Here is a 14980-nt window from a genome sequence, read left to right as displayed (position 1 = left end):
GCAAATTCATCTTCAGATATGGGATTTTCTTTCTTTTTTAAAAAAAATCTTTGAGTCTGGCAGCAATTTGTAAAGACTCATAAAAAATCTGAAGCTTACATTTCTTGTCTTTAAATTACAGATGCTTCTGCTGTGCAAGAGAGAACTTCACTTACATTGTTCTTCCAAAATATTAAAACAATGTGCATGCTTATTTTTTCTCTAATCAAACCCTTTAAAATATAAAGGTCTCAGGTTTAGATTAATTGATCTGTTTAATTCTTTGTATTTCATTTCCTGGAGAGACACCTAGACAGTAAAAATATCTATCAAAATAAGAAAATAACTGCTAATATGTAAACTCATGTAAGAGCATTTTAATATATATTAATTCAAGGTTGAATGTATTAGTGGTTTAACATTAATTTCTACGTAAGTGGGAAGTTATTATCTTCAGTCTTGGTGAGTTGGGGCGATTGTAATGCTGATGTTCTGAATACTCATGAAGTTGTCCTTTCTGCCTTAATACCCTTGAACTATTGTATGATTTATGTTCATTTTGATTCTATCTTCTCTTTAAAGTTTTATCTTTTGGTAAAAAATATGTTTTTTCATTTCTTTTTTTAAGCAAACACCTTTTGGTAAAATTCAGGATACATAATAGGTCTGTTGGAATAGAGAAACCATTTTGCCAATAGATGCATATACATATATATGTGTGTGTGTATGAAGACTTTATTATAGTTCTGCAGCTTGAATACAGAAGACATTTGAAAAAACAAATGTTAAACTAATGTGGCCAGTGGTCCACCCACCTTTTCTTATTCCTCTTACAACGGGACATCCCACATTTTATAGAAGAATGGAGGGAGGATCCATATCGCCCCTTTGTGTTGTTAATATTAGGTTGCCTCAGGGGTGCAGTCCTAGATACCATTAGGTAAATTCTAGTCATCTGCAGTTTCTTCTCCTATCACCCTAACCTCTCCTCCCCCATTGCATCTTTGATAGTATACAATAGCCTCTTCCTTTTACCTGACCCTCTCTCCAGTATTTTCTCTCATCATAAATTGTTCTCAAGTACATACAAATATGGGTCTGGATTCAATATTCTTATTTTCAAAATGCAGCAATTAAGTGTTGAGGGGAAACAAGAGGAGAAAAAGGTACCCTGACAATAAAAACTGAGCAATATCCTGGGGTGAGAGAACACAGGAAATTTTATTTTTAATCTTTTAACATCCAAGTACCAGACAGGCTCCTAGTTAGCTATAAAATTTTATTTTAATTTAAAAAACTGGATTGTAGTTGGTATTACATATAATCTAATTCCCTCACTGTTTTGTTTAGTTCCACCTATTTTGTTTAAAATAAATAATTTCTTATTCCGTATCTGAAATGTAATTTAATATATTTTTATCCAACAGCCAGCATGTACATATACTTCATTATTTGGCACATTTTCTAATAGATTAGTCCATCAGTTTATTCATTTTAAAGAAAAAAAATGTTTAAAGTCACATTTAGGGCCCTTAATGTGCAGTTGGGGGATAAGCTTTGTGGATGTAGCCTTTATATTTAGTATAATTGAGGTCTAAAATAATAATCTTCTATTATCTCAACAGAGCAAATTATTGAAAAAGATGAAGGTCCTTTTTATACCCATCTAGGAGCAGGTCCTAATGTGGCAGCTATTAGAGAAATCATGGAAGAAAGGTAATTAACGCAAAGGCACAGGGCAGATTAACGTTTATCCTTTTGTATATGTCAGAATTTTTTCAGCTTTCACATACAAAGCAGTAAACAATTGTAAATTGAGTAATTATTAGTAGGCTTAGCTATTCCAGGGTTGCCAGCACTACACACTGTGCTATTCACCAGAGAGTCACAATATTTGACAGGACTAATAGTCTGCGAGCTGGCACAGGCTGCCCACTTGGAGATGGATGCCAGAAAACCCAGGCACGCACAAGAACCAGCCAGCCAGCCTGCCAGGCACAAGGGTGCTGGCGCAGTCTGCAAAGACAGGCCCCACTCTGGCTTTCCCACTTGATGATAAAGGGTCACAGAAGAAATAGCAAGGAAATGTGGCATAAAAAACAAACCATTGAGTTAAATTCACCGAGGGCTGTAAATGAGTATTTCCCTCTAGGGAGGTTATCCCTTAGCATGAGCAGAGGGTAAGTGTGAGAGGCTGAGTGGAAAATAGAGAGGATTCCATTTATAGCTGCATTTTTGTTTTTACTGTTAATCACAGGTATGCAAGTATTAACCTGAATCTACGCAGTTAGTCCTGCATGTAGAAGACTCTAATGAGTGAGATAATCAATGCAAAGAGAGACTCATATTGGTACCCCCAGCAGTGAGCCGTTACTGTGCTAGGGTGCCTTTCTATAAGAGGTAGGCAGTGTTGTCATTAAAACATATTAGGAGACATTCTGGGCAGCATGGACATATTTTGTATCATTCTTGCCCAATTTACAAGGTATTCATTTCTAAATTAGTATGTAGAAATTCACTAAATAATCATCTAGTAGCCTGGCAGGTACAGTGGATTTCCCTAAGTGCCTTTTGTTATTAGCAAGCAGTAAGTAGTGCCTTGGTCATAAGGAAAAATATCTATTTCTAGAACTATCCTGTATTTTCAAATAGCTGGATGCTAGTGATTTGTGAGCCATCTTTTTTTAAGTGTTAGAAATTCTTTGAGGGACAGTTCTAACTAAAATCTATTGTGATTTCCCAAGTTTTAAAAGAGTTAAATTTAGTAAAGGCCAAAAATCAAATAGTAATATGTCTTAGTCTGAATTTAACAAACTTAAAAAAGTTTTGTGCTTTGTAAAATTATGTCTAAAAATAAGCTTTCCCATTATTTTAACCCAACATATAATTTCAAAATAGTTCATTACAATTATCAACATATTTTGATATTGAAGAAGTATAAAGCTTAAAGTCTGTTATCCAGTTTGCTTGGCTTAGACCTATTTTTTAAAAATAAACCATTCATTTCTCAGGATGTGGTCATAGAATAAAATTATGCTCAAATGTTCAGTATTTTGGTTGCCTCAGCTTCATTTGCTAATTTTATATGTGTGTGTGTTTCTGTGGATTTCTTTTAAGGTTTGGACAGAAGGGTAAAGCTATTAGGATTGAAAGAGTCATCTATACTGGTAAAGAAGGCAAAAGTTCTCAGGGATGTCCTATTGCTAAATGGGTAAGTGTGACCTGACGAGGCCTTTGATCTTCAATCGTGGGCATTTTGATTCATTAATCTAACCCCCAGAATTGGGTTACCCAGATCAAAGAGTCATTAATGCCAGTTAAAATTGACATTGCTTACATTTATTTTGTGTCATCTCTTAAAGAAAAGGCAGATGGTTTTTAAGTCAGGTACAAACTGTATTTAATTGATAGGCTGTAACAGGGAAGATGAGGTCCATTCAGTTTGCTAAAAAGTATAATTCTGCCTGGAATGGGAAGAAGTCATCCTTAATCCTTTAAATACCTTCCATTAATCTTTATATTGTCATTTTTGAAAGCCTTGAACTCTGTGGAAAAAAGACATGCATGTCTTCCATGTAGCTCTAGCTTTAATGTAGGGGGCATTGCCCCCCCCCCCACTGTACTGGGCACAGTCTGCTAAACATTGAACAGTTTTGCATCCCTCCCAATTCTGACCCCACCATATAGATGGCTTGCAACAGGCAAGTTGCAGGAGCTGGCAAACATTGCCCTAATTGTGACCCAGACATGAAGAAATATGCATGCATAAGTCAGTGTTCTCATCTGCCACAAGTGACCCTTGTTTTGTTTTGGTTGGGGTGGGGGTGTTGGGGTGGAATGGTGACCCGCACAGGTGGTTCGCAGAAGCTGCAGCGAGGAGAAGCTACTGTGTTTGGTGCGGGAGCGAGCTGGCCACACCTGTGAGGCAGCCGTGATTGTGATTCTCATCCTGGTGTGGGAAGGAATCCCGCTGTCTCTGGCTGACAAACTCTACTCAGAACTCACGGAAACGCTGAGGAAGTATGGCACGCTCACCAACCGTCGGTGTGCCCTGAATGAAGAGTAAGTGATGCCTCCCTCACTTTCCACTAAGAGCAAAACCTAATCGTTGGCTTGTAGGAAGAGAGTTGAACCTGCATGTTTACATTTACAAAAAGGGGGATCAAAATGCCTGCAGTAGGAAGTTGTATTTGCTAAAATGGGTAATCTGAGGCGATTCCATGAATTATTTTGTACCTTCAGACAGTGTAGACATTTAGTTAGGAGCAGCTTGCTGAAAGTCTGAATGTCCATACCCACGTGAACTCAATCGTGCCATAAATTTGAAAATATCTATGTGTCCACTTGGTGTGTGTGACAGCTCTTTGTGTGCCTGGCCACCACATTCGTAAGTATTGACCCCATTTCTGTTACAGGATCTGAAACGAAGTAAATTTGGTGAGAAATGTTAGGATTCCCAGGTCCAGGCCCTTAATGTAGCAAACGTAAAAGTATAAGGCTTATAGAATTTCTGTAGAAACAGACTGATTCAGACTTCAGTTCAATCTAGTTTATTATTTTCACAATATTAATAAAAATTGCTTTCATTTGGGACACCTGAGGGACTCGGTTAAGCAGTGACTTCAGCTCAGGTCATGATCTCACAGTTTGTGGGTTCAAGCCCCATCAAGCTCTGTGCTGACAGCTCAGAGCCTGGAGCCTGCTTCTGATTCTGTCTCCCTCTCTCTCTGACTGTCCACCACTCACGCTCTCTCAAAAATAAATAAATGTTAAAAAAAAATTGCTTTCATTTTTACCACTACTAAATAATCAAGAAATTAGTGGCTATTTACACATTATTTTCCAGGAATATAGACATTTGGAGTAGAGCAGGGGTATGCAGTTAAATATATTTAGTGCATCCAAGGACTAATATGTTTTTGTTGGTCAACCTTATCCTGTTTAGGAAGTTTAAATTGTCACTTGGAGAAAGCTTCATTTTTATTGTCCCTCTGCTATGCTATTCCTATATAACATTTTTTTTTTAAAGAGTATGGAAGAATTCACAGAACTACATTGAAATCCTACTGTGTAATTTTACTGACAACTGGCTCTAAAATCACTTTTTTTTAATGTTTATTTGTTTATTTTGGGAGAGAGAAAAAGCACTAGCAGAGGAGGGGCAGAGAGAGAGAGAGAAAGAGAGAAAGAGAGAAGCCCAAGCACAATCCACACTCACAGAGCCCTATGCAGGGCTATCTTCTGACTAACCCTGGGGTAATAACCTGAGCTGAAATCAAGAGTCTGATGCTTAACCAACTGGACCACCCAACCGCCCTGGTTCTAAAATTATTATAATGTCACATTGTTTCCTTTAGTCTGCTTTCCTCTGAATTCACCAAACAGCAATATAGTTTACTGAATTTATAGAAATACTGTGTCACTCATTGCAACAGCCCATTGTAACCTTGTTTGTTCCTTTGCTGACTATTACTCTGAGACAGCTTTACTTAACATGGTTAGTAAATGCTAACATGGGTTCTCCCTCTGGGTCATAGGGGGGATACAAATCAGTTCTAAATAATATGTCTAGGAAAGTTACTGTTCACATATCAAAGGTGGGGACTTGGCTTCCCATAGGAGTTATGATCCCAAATGTCATGTATGTGTGTGTCCCTCACTGCCATAAATCCACTTTTATAAATGATGTTTTGGAAGATAGAATGCTGCTTTATAACACATGATTTTAAACTTATGATGGACAGCTTCAGGTATAGAATACTTTACAGTTTATCCTAATTTCTCTTGTTCCTTGTTTAAAAGTTGTATTTAGATGCCTTTAATCAGAGAAATTGAAGGTAAGGCACATTGAGATAATGTCAGTGATAGCACTTTTCTCAGGAACTAAGTATCTTCCTTGTTTTTTTTTAAAGCAGACTTCCTCTTAGACTTGATGGCTTGATTTCTAACCTACTGAGGAACTTCTTAGGAAAATGACAGTTTTAAGTTTCTTGAAGTGTTGTACAAACTCTATTTCTTATTTTTTTTTTGTAATTGGTTTAATTTTCAGTTATTATATATCTGGTATATTTCCCCTGAAGGCTTTTTATAATTTCTATAAATGCTGTTGCCTGCCATGGAATCTGTCCTATAGAAAGAAATTCTGTCAAGAACTTTCCTAAATTCTTTTTTTTTTTTTTTGCATTTAAAATCCATGAACAGTAAAAGATTGGGCCAAGATTCTAGAAAAATTATAGTTTAAGTGGTCTAAATAGGAGGAGAGTACAAAGCTATTAAAAGATGTGTTTCAATTATTGAAACATTTTAAAGGCCAGTCTGTCTACTTTTGCTTCTCTTTGTCTGGAATTCCATTGTAAGGGTGAGTAATTATTTAGAAGAAATTTTAGCTTGGGGCTAAGAGTCTTTAGAACAATTCTCAAAAAACAAAATAAAACAATATATTTAACATACACAATTAAAATAGACACCAATGGCAATAGAGACTTCATTCAGATATAACTTTTGAAGTTTCTAATACCCTATAACATAAATTTTATATCTGGCAGAAGTTAAAATGATGACTTTGCCAAAAACAGTATAATCTCAAACTGGGGCTGCTGACTCAGTTTAATGTCCAAAGCCATATGAATCTTGTTGCCGAGTTCTTACAAATCCCAGGCCTACATGCACTGTAACCACCCACTGTGAGTCCAGAAAAGAACTCTCAGACTGTCTTTCAGTGGGAAAGTCAAAAATGGATTTTTACATTTCCTTTGAGACTAACCAGCTGTTTCTTCTTTAAAGATTTCCCTTTGAGATTTACATTTTATGACTAAGCCTAACCAATATGTTTTTGGCAAGTAAGAGTTGTGGGAGTTTCATTATAAGAAAGTCAAAGTCAGAAATGTGTTTTGCCATGCTGGGTGATGTTTAATGTTGTGGGTTTTTTTTAAGTTAACTTTATATTATAAAAATTTTCAAACGTGTGTAAGTGGAGGAATGCAGTGTAATGAATCCCTATGGACCCATTACATAGCTTCAGCATCTGTCAATATTTTATCAATACTGTTTCACATATTTCCCCAACACTTCCTACCCCCACCACCATCCCTGACAGTATTTTAAAGCAAAACAGATACCATCTCACCTGTCTACACTTCAGTGAATATCTCTAACACACATGGACTTTTTTATACAACATAATTAGGGTATAATTATTCATCTCCAAATTGACAATGATTCTTTAATATCATTTCATGTTCAGACCATGTTTAGATTCCCTCATTGAATCCTGTTTCAATAATAATAACCAAAAGCAAAATGATATTGACAAGAAAGCCCATATCTTGTATTTGATTGAGACTTTTGAGTGGTCCCAGTTCATACCTAATGTCTGACATACTTATGAATAAAACTTCCTATCATCGGTCTCAAAAGTATCCCAGTTTGGGAGATGAATTATATGTTTCATAAGCCTTTTTTATTTATAATAGTTCCCCCCCTTTAATGATTTCTTTTGTTAGAGAGACTGTATAATTTGCTCTGTAAAGTTTCCCACATTCTTAGTCCTCTATACCAACTGTCTTTTGTACACTGATATAAGAGATTTTAAAAAGTTATATATGTTACATGCACATATATATTGACAAAAATGCTTCATAAGTGGTGATGAAATAATCTTAGTTCTTCATATCCATCAGGAAGGTTACAATGTCTGGTTTGGTCCGTTCTTAGTGACATTAAGAGTGTTCAGTGAGTTCAGAAGTTGTCAGCTTGATTCGTCCATCCTGAAGTTTCACCTAATGATGCAATGGATTCGTTGAGGATCATTGGCTGTTTCCATTATTTTTGTTTGAGTTTGCAAATTCATAAGTTTTTTAGTTTTCAAAGTGTATTTGTTTTTTACATTTGAATTCATTTCTTTTGCTAGTGTTTCTAAGCTTGCATAAGGTTGAACACCTGATCTAATTTTTAGTTGTGGTTTTATATTTTCTTTACAGTAGAAGTCTAGATGATAACTCAGAGGTTGAGAATGTTTTTAAAAATCTGTTACATAGATGAATATTTTTATTACAGTTGCGTTACTGATGTGTTGTTTAACCATGAGCCAAATTCTGAGTCATGTTAAAATGAAACTGCCAAACACTAATTCTAATAATATTCTAATAATATTCTAATAATATAGAAATAAAAATGCCTTTTAGTAACCATTTCATGTGGGAAATCATCTTGAAGTCACTCCAGCTTGTTATGCAGGGATTTTTTTGAGATATAATTCACATACCATAAAATTCACCATTTTATTTTATTTTATATTTTTATTTATTTTTGAGACAGAGAGTACGGGCTGGGGAGTGGCAGAGAGAGAGAGACAGGAACCGAGGCGAAACCTGACAGCAGAGAGCTCAATGCGGGGATTGAACTCATGAGCAATGAGATCATGACCTGAGCTGAAGTCAGACGCTTAGCTGGTGCCCCTAAAATTCACCATTTTAAAGTTTACAACTCAGTGGTTTAGTAATATACTAATATTGTGTAATATTAGTAACACACTAATATTAGTAGTATACTAATTTGTGTAGTGATACACAAAGTTGTGCAATATTTTCTTCACTCCCAAAAGAAAACCCCATATCTATTAGGCAGTCAGTTCCCACTCTCCTCTCCCCTAAAATGACAACCACTCATCAACTTACTTTCTCCATAGATTTGTCTGTGCTGGGCATTTTGTATTAATGGAATTATAGAATATTTGGCCTTTCTGCCTTTCACTTAGCATAATGTTTTAAAGTTTCATCCATGTCATAACATTAATCAGTATTTTATTCCTTTTTGTAGAGGGGTTTTGTGTGTGTGTGTATATACATCACATTTTTCTTATCCATTCATCACTTAATGGACATTTGTATTGTTTCCACTTTGGGGCTATTATGAATAATGCTTCATTGAACATCTGTGTACAAGTTTTTGTATGGACATATGTTTTCAGTTCTCTTGGAGTGACATTGTTAGTCATATGGTTACTCTGTTTAACTTTTTGAGGAACTGCCAAACTGTTTTCCAAATCAGCTGTACCACTTTTCATTCTTACCAGCAGTATATTGAGGTTCCACTTTCTCCACATCTTCATCAAGACTTGTTATTGTACGTCTTTTTTTATTATAGCCTTCCCAGTGGGTGTGATTTCTATCTTGTCATTTTGATATGCTTTTCCCTAATGACTAATAGTGTTAGGTATTATTTTATATACTATAGGCTATTCATATGTCTTCTTTGGAACATGCCTACTTGATTCTTCACTCATTTTTAAGTTTAGTTCATTATTTTTTGAGTTGCAAGAGTTCTTTATATATTTCAGATACTAGAACTTTATCAAATATATGGCTTTGAGATATTTTCTCTTATTCTGTAGGGTGCCTCATCACTTTCTTGATAATATCCTTGAAGCACAGGAATTTTCAGATTTGATTAAATCAAATATATATATATTTTTAATTTTATTACATTAATTATTATTGAGAGACAGAGCATGAGCAGGGGAGGGCAGAGAAAAGGGGAGACACAGAACCTGAAACAGGCTCCAGTCTCTGTGCTAACATCTGAGAGCCTGATGTGGGGCTCGAACTCACAAACCGTGAGATCATGACCTGAGCTGACGTCGGACTTTTAACCAACTGAGCCAACCAGGTGCCCCCAAATTTATATATTTTTTAATTGCCTGTGCTTTTAGTGTCATATCTAAGAAACCGTTGCCTAATCTAAGGTCTTGAGGATTTAACCTCTGTTTTCTTTACAGAGTATTATAGTTTTGGCTCTTATAGTTTAGCTCTTTGATCACTAACTACTAAGTTAATTTTAGGATGTAAGAGCCCAATAACATTCTTTTGCATATGGATCAGCACCATTTGTTGAGGAGACTGTTTTCTCCATTAAATGGTCTTGTCACTCTTGTTGAAAAGTAATTGACAAAAATGTATGGGTTATGTTGGGACTCTTCTAGTCTACATTCTACCTACATTTCCGTCCTTATGGCAATACTATATAGTGTTGATTATTGTAGTTTGTAGTAAGTTTTGAAATTGGAATTCTCCCGTTTTACCCATTCCCCCTGCCACCTCCCCTCTGGCAACCACCTTCTCCGTATTTATGTAAGTCCTCCCAACTATTTTTCAAGATTGGGGGCAGGTGCTACTCTGGATTCTTTTCTGTCCTCCATAATTTTAGGAGCTATTTGTCAATTTTTTCCCATCTGGGATTTGACAGGGGCTCGGTTGAATAAGTAGACCACTGTGAGGAGTAATGACAGCTTAACAGTATCAAGTCTTCCAATTGGTTAACAAAGGGATGCCTTTACATTTACTAGGGTATTTAATTTCTTTCAATGATGTTTTATAATAAGTTTTCAGTATATAAGTCCTATAGACTTTTATTAAATTTCTAAGTATTCTCTTTGATGGTATTCTAAATGGAGTTATTTTATTAGTGGGTTGTTATTCATATGGCATTAAATATTTTATTCATTTTTTGAGAGAGAGAGAAAGAGATTGTGATTAGGAGAGGGCTAGAGGAAGAGGGAGGCACAGAATCTGAAGTAGACTCCAGGTTCTGAGCTGTCAGCACAGAGCCCAGTACTGGACTAGAACTCATAAACCACAAGATTATGACCTGAGTCAAAGTCAGACATTTAACCAACTGAGCCACCCAGGTGCCCCTAGTTTTATTTTTTGACAAACCTTCAAATTGTCTTCCATAAGGGTAGCGCCAGCTTACATTCTCACCAACAGTGTAAGAGCATTTTCTTTTCTCCACACCCTTACCAACATTTGTTTGGCTTGTTGATTCTAACCATTCTGACTGGTATGAGGTGATATCTCATTGTGGTTCTGATTTGCATTTCCCTGATGCCTGGTGATACTGTGCATCTCTTCAGGTGTCTGTTGGCCATCTGTATGTCTTCTTCGGAAAAATATCTATTTAGGTCCTTTACCCAATTTTTAATTTTTTTGTGTGTGTTGAGCTATAGAAGTTATTTATATATTTTAGATATTAACCCCTTATTGGAGATGTCATTTGCAAATACCTTCTCCCATTCAGTAGGTTAACATGTTTGTTTTATTGATGGTGTCCTTTGCTGTGCAAAACCTTTTTACTTTGCTATATTCCCAATAGTTTATTTTTGCTTTTATTTCCTTTGCCTGAGGAAACATATCTAGAAAAATGTTGCTATGGCTGGTGTCCAAAAGATTATTGCTTATTTTTTCTTCTAGGAATTTTCAGGTTTCCCATTTAGGTCCTCAATCCATTTTTAGTTTATTTTTGTGTATAATGTAGGAAAGTCATCCATTTCATTCTTTTGCCTATGGATGTCCAATTTTTCCTATACCATTTATTTAAAAGTCTGTCTTTTTCCCACTGTATATTCTTGCCTCCTTTTCATAGATAATTGACTTTGTATGGTCGGGTTTATTTCTGGGTTCTCTATGCTGTTCCATTGATCTCTGTGCTTATTTTTGTGCCAGGACCATACTTTTTGATTACTGTAGCTCTGTAGTGTATCTTGAAATCTGGGATTGTAATACTTCCAGCTTTCTTCTCAAGATTGCTCTGGCTATTTGAGGTCTTTTCTGGTTCTATAAAAATTTTGGGATTATATGTTCTACTTCTGTGAAAAATTCTTTATCTTTTTTAATAGGGATTGCATTGAATTGATACATTGTTTTGGGCATTTTAACAATATTAATGCTTCCAGTTAACGAGCATGGTGTATCTTTCCATTTCTTTGTATTATTGTCAGTTTTTATCATTAATATCTTATGATTTTTGGGTGAAAAGTCTTTCACCTCTTTGGTTAAATATATTCCTAGGTGTTTCATTCTTTTTGGTACAATTGTAAATGGGACCGTTTTTCTTAATTTTTCTTTCTGCTTTAGAAACAACACATTTCTATATATTAATTCTATATCCTGTAACCTTACTGAATTTGTCTATCTGTTCTAATAGTTTTGGGGTTTTTTGGTAGATTCTTTTGGATTTTCTATGTATGGTATCATGTTACCTGCAAAAAGTGACCATTTCACTTTTTTCTTACAATTTTGATGTTTTTCTTTTTTTCCTTGCCTGATTGCTGCAGCTAGGATTTCCAGTACTATGTTGAATAAAAGAGGTGAGAGTGGACTTCCTTGTCTTGTTCTTAATCTGAGAGGAAGAACTCTATTTTCCCCATTGAGTGTAATGTTAGTTGTGGATTTGTTTTATATGGTCTTTATTATGTTGAGGTATATGCACATTAGTCTCACTGAGTTTTTATCCTGAACAGATGTTGTATTTGTCAAATTCTTTTTCAGCATATATTGAGAGATCATGTAGCTTTTATCCTTCCTCTCGTTAATGTGATGTATCACATTGATTTGTGAATATCAAACCACCCTATATCCCTGGAATAAATCCCCCTTAATCATGCTGCATAAACCTTTTAATGTATTGTTGAATTCAGTTTGCTAATATTTTGTTGAGGATTGTTGCATCTGTGTTCATTAGGGTTTTTTTTTTTTATAAGGTCTTTGTTTTTAGTATTGGAATAATGCACGCCTCATAGAATGAATTTGGAAGCTTTCCTTCCTCTGTTGTTTTTTGGAATAGTTTGAGAAGAATAAGTATTAACTCTTCTTTAAATGTTTGCTGGAATTCACTGATGAAGCCACCTGGCCCTAGATTTTTGTTGGGAGTTTTATTACTGATTCAGTTTTGTCACTGGTAATTGGTTTGTTCATATTTTCCATTTCTTCCTGATTTGATTGTGGAAGAGTATATGTTTCTAGGAATTTATCCATTTCTTCTAGGTTGTTCAATTCATTGGGCTTTTTATAATAATCTCATAATTTTTTGTATTTCTATGAGGTCAGTTATTTCTTTTCCTTCATTTCTGTTTTTGAGTCCTCTCTCCTTTTGTTGATGAGTCCAGCTAATGATTTATCAATTTTGTTTATCATCTTTTCAAAGAATCAGTTCTTTGCTTCATTGATCTTACTGTTATTTTTTAATCTCTTTTATTCATTTAAGCTCTAATCTTCACTATTTCTTCCTTCTCTTAGATTTGGGATTTTTTTCTTTTTCTAATTCCTTTAGATGTAAGTTTAGATTGTTTGAGATTTTTACATCTTGAAGTAGCCTTTTAATATTATAAACTTCCCTCTATGAACTGCTTTGTGTCCCAAAGATGTAGGACTGTTGTGTTTTAATTTTCATTTGTCTCTATGTATTTTTTTATTTCCTCTTTGAGTTTCTTGTTAACCCATAGTACCATGTAGTTTAGCTTCCACATGTTTGTGAGATTTGTTGTTTTTTTCCAGTATTTTTCTTGCATTTGATTTCCTATTTCATACCATTGTTGTCAAAGGATGCTTGATATGATTTTAATCATGTTAAATTTATTTAGATTTGTTTTCTGACCTAACATGTGATTTATCCTGGAAAATGTTTCATATGCAGTTGAAAAAAAATATTCTGCTTATTCTGTTTTTAGATGGAATGTTATGTATATATCTGTTAGGTTCATCTGGCCTAATGTGTCACTCAAAACCTCTGTTTCTTGCTGATTTTTGTCTGGCTGACCTATCTATTTATGAAAATGGATGTTACTATTACTGTATTACTGTCAGTTTCTCCCTTTATATCTGTTTAATATTTGCTTTTTGTATTTTGGTGCTCTTATGTTGGAGGCATAGATATTTATAATTGTTATGTCCTCTTACTGGATTGGTCCCTTTAATATTATGTAGTGCCCTGGTCTCTTGCTACTGTCTTTGTCTTAAAATCTACTTCATCTGACATAAAGATTACTACTCTAGTTTGTTTGTCGTCGTTGTTTTCTGTTTGCATGGAATATCTTTTTCCATCCCTTCACTTTCAGTCTAGGTGAGTGTTTAGGTATAAGTTCGTTTCTTATGAGCAGTATATAGATGGTCTGGTTTTTCAGCCATTCAGTCATCCTATGTCTTTTGATTGAAGCATTTAGTTCATTTACATTTCAAGTAATTGTTGGCAGGTATGTATTTAATGCCATCTTGTTTGGTGAAGTGTTCTCTAGATATCAGTTAGCTTAGTGTTTTTGTTCTTCAATTTTGTCTAGTTATTATATCCACTGTTGAAAATGGAGTATTGAATAATATATTTCCCTCTAATTCTGTCATTTTTTATCTTAAGTATTTTTGGTGCTCTATTTTTTAGGTTCATGTGTGTTTATAATTGTTACATCTTTATGAACTGACCCTATTATTATTATAAGATGTACTTGTTTCTGGTAATAATATTGTCTGAAATCTTCCTTTGTGTGTTATTAGTACAGCTACTCCATTTCTCTTTTAATCACTGTTTACATGACACATTTTCTCTTTGCATTTATTTTCAGCTTATTTGTACCTTTAAATCAAGTCTCTTATAAATGGCATATAGTTGAAATTCTTAATCCATTTTTCCAGTCTTTGCCTTTTAATTATATTATTTAAACCATATACAGTAAATATAATGACTGTTGAAGTAGGATTTATTGTTTGCTAATTCATTATCGGTTTCTATATGTCTTTTGTTTAATTCTTCTTCCATTACTGCCTTGTTTTGTGTTTACGGATATTTCTAGTGCACCATTTTAACTCCCTTGTCACTTTTATTGGAGTTATATAGTTAGTGGTTGCCTTGGTGATTTCAGTTAACATCTCATACAGAAACTTTGTTCCTATATAGCTCCAATCACCCCTTTTCCTTTGTGCTTTTATTGTCATATGATTTTATGCACTGTATGTACATTAACGCAGATATATAATTACTGCTTTATACAGTTGCCTTTACATCAGATAGAAGAAGTTTAAAAACAATACATATATAAGGTTGTTTCTATTTTTCTATGTACTTACTTTTACTGGTGTTCTTTATTTTCATGTGGATTCAAATTACTGTCTAGAGTTTTTTCCTCTCAGACTAAAGGACCCCACTTAGAATTTCTTGTAGAGCAGGGCTAATAGCAATA

The 14980-nt window shown here is 34.6% G+C and overlaps 1 protein-coding gene across 6 annotated transcripts in view; it reads left to right on the top strand.

The window, feature by feature from the left end:
• Positions 1–14980, top strand: part of TET2 (tet methylcytosine dioxygenase 2) — a 130972-nt gene that overhangs the window by 89078 nt on the left and 26914 nt on the right. The window contains exons 4-6 of one of the 6 annotated variants that reach the window (XM_029942488.1): positions 1605–1695; positions 3097–3190; positions 3833–4041. In XM_029942488.1, the coding sequence (XP_029798348.1) occupies positions 1605–1695; positions 3097–3190; positions 3833–4041 (394 nt within the window). Of the gene's footprint in view, positions 1–1604; positions 1696–3096; positions 3191–3809; positions 4042–14980 lie in introns of those variants that run through there. The other 5 variants (XM_029942503.1, XM_029942511.1, XM_029942495.1 and 2 more) reach the window with 5 other exon arrangements.

This window comes from Suricata suricatta, chromosome 1 (assembly GCF_006229205.1).
Source record: "Suricata suricatta isolate VVHF042 chromosome 1, meerkat_22Aug2017_6uvM2_HiC, whole genome shotgun sequence".
NCBI lineage: Eukaryota > Metazoa > Chordata > Mammalia > Carnivora > Herpestidae > Suricata > Suricata suricatta.
The sequence above is the reverse complement of the archived record's forward strand: the minus strand, read 5'-3'. Positions and strand labels throughout refer to the sequence as shown.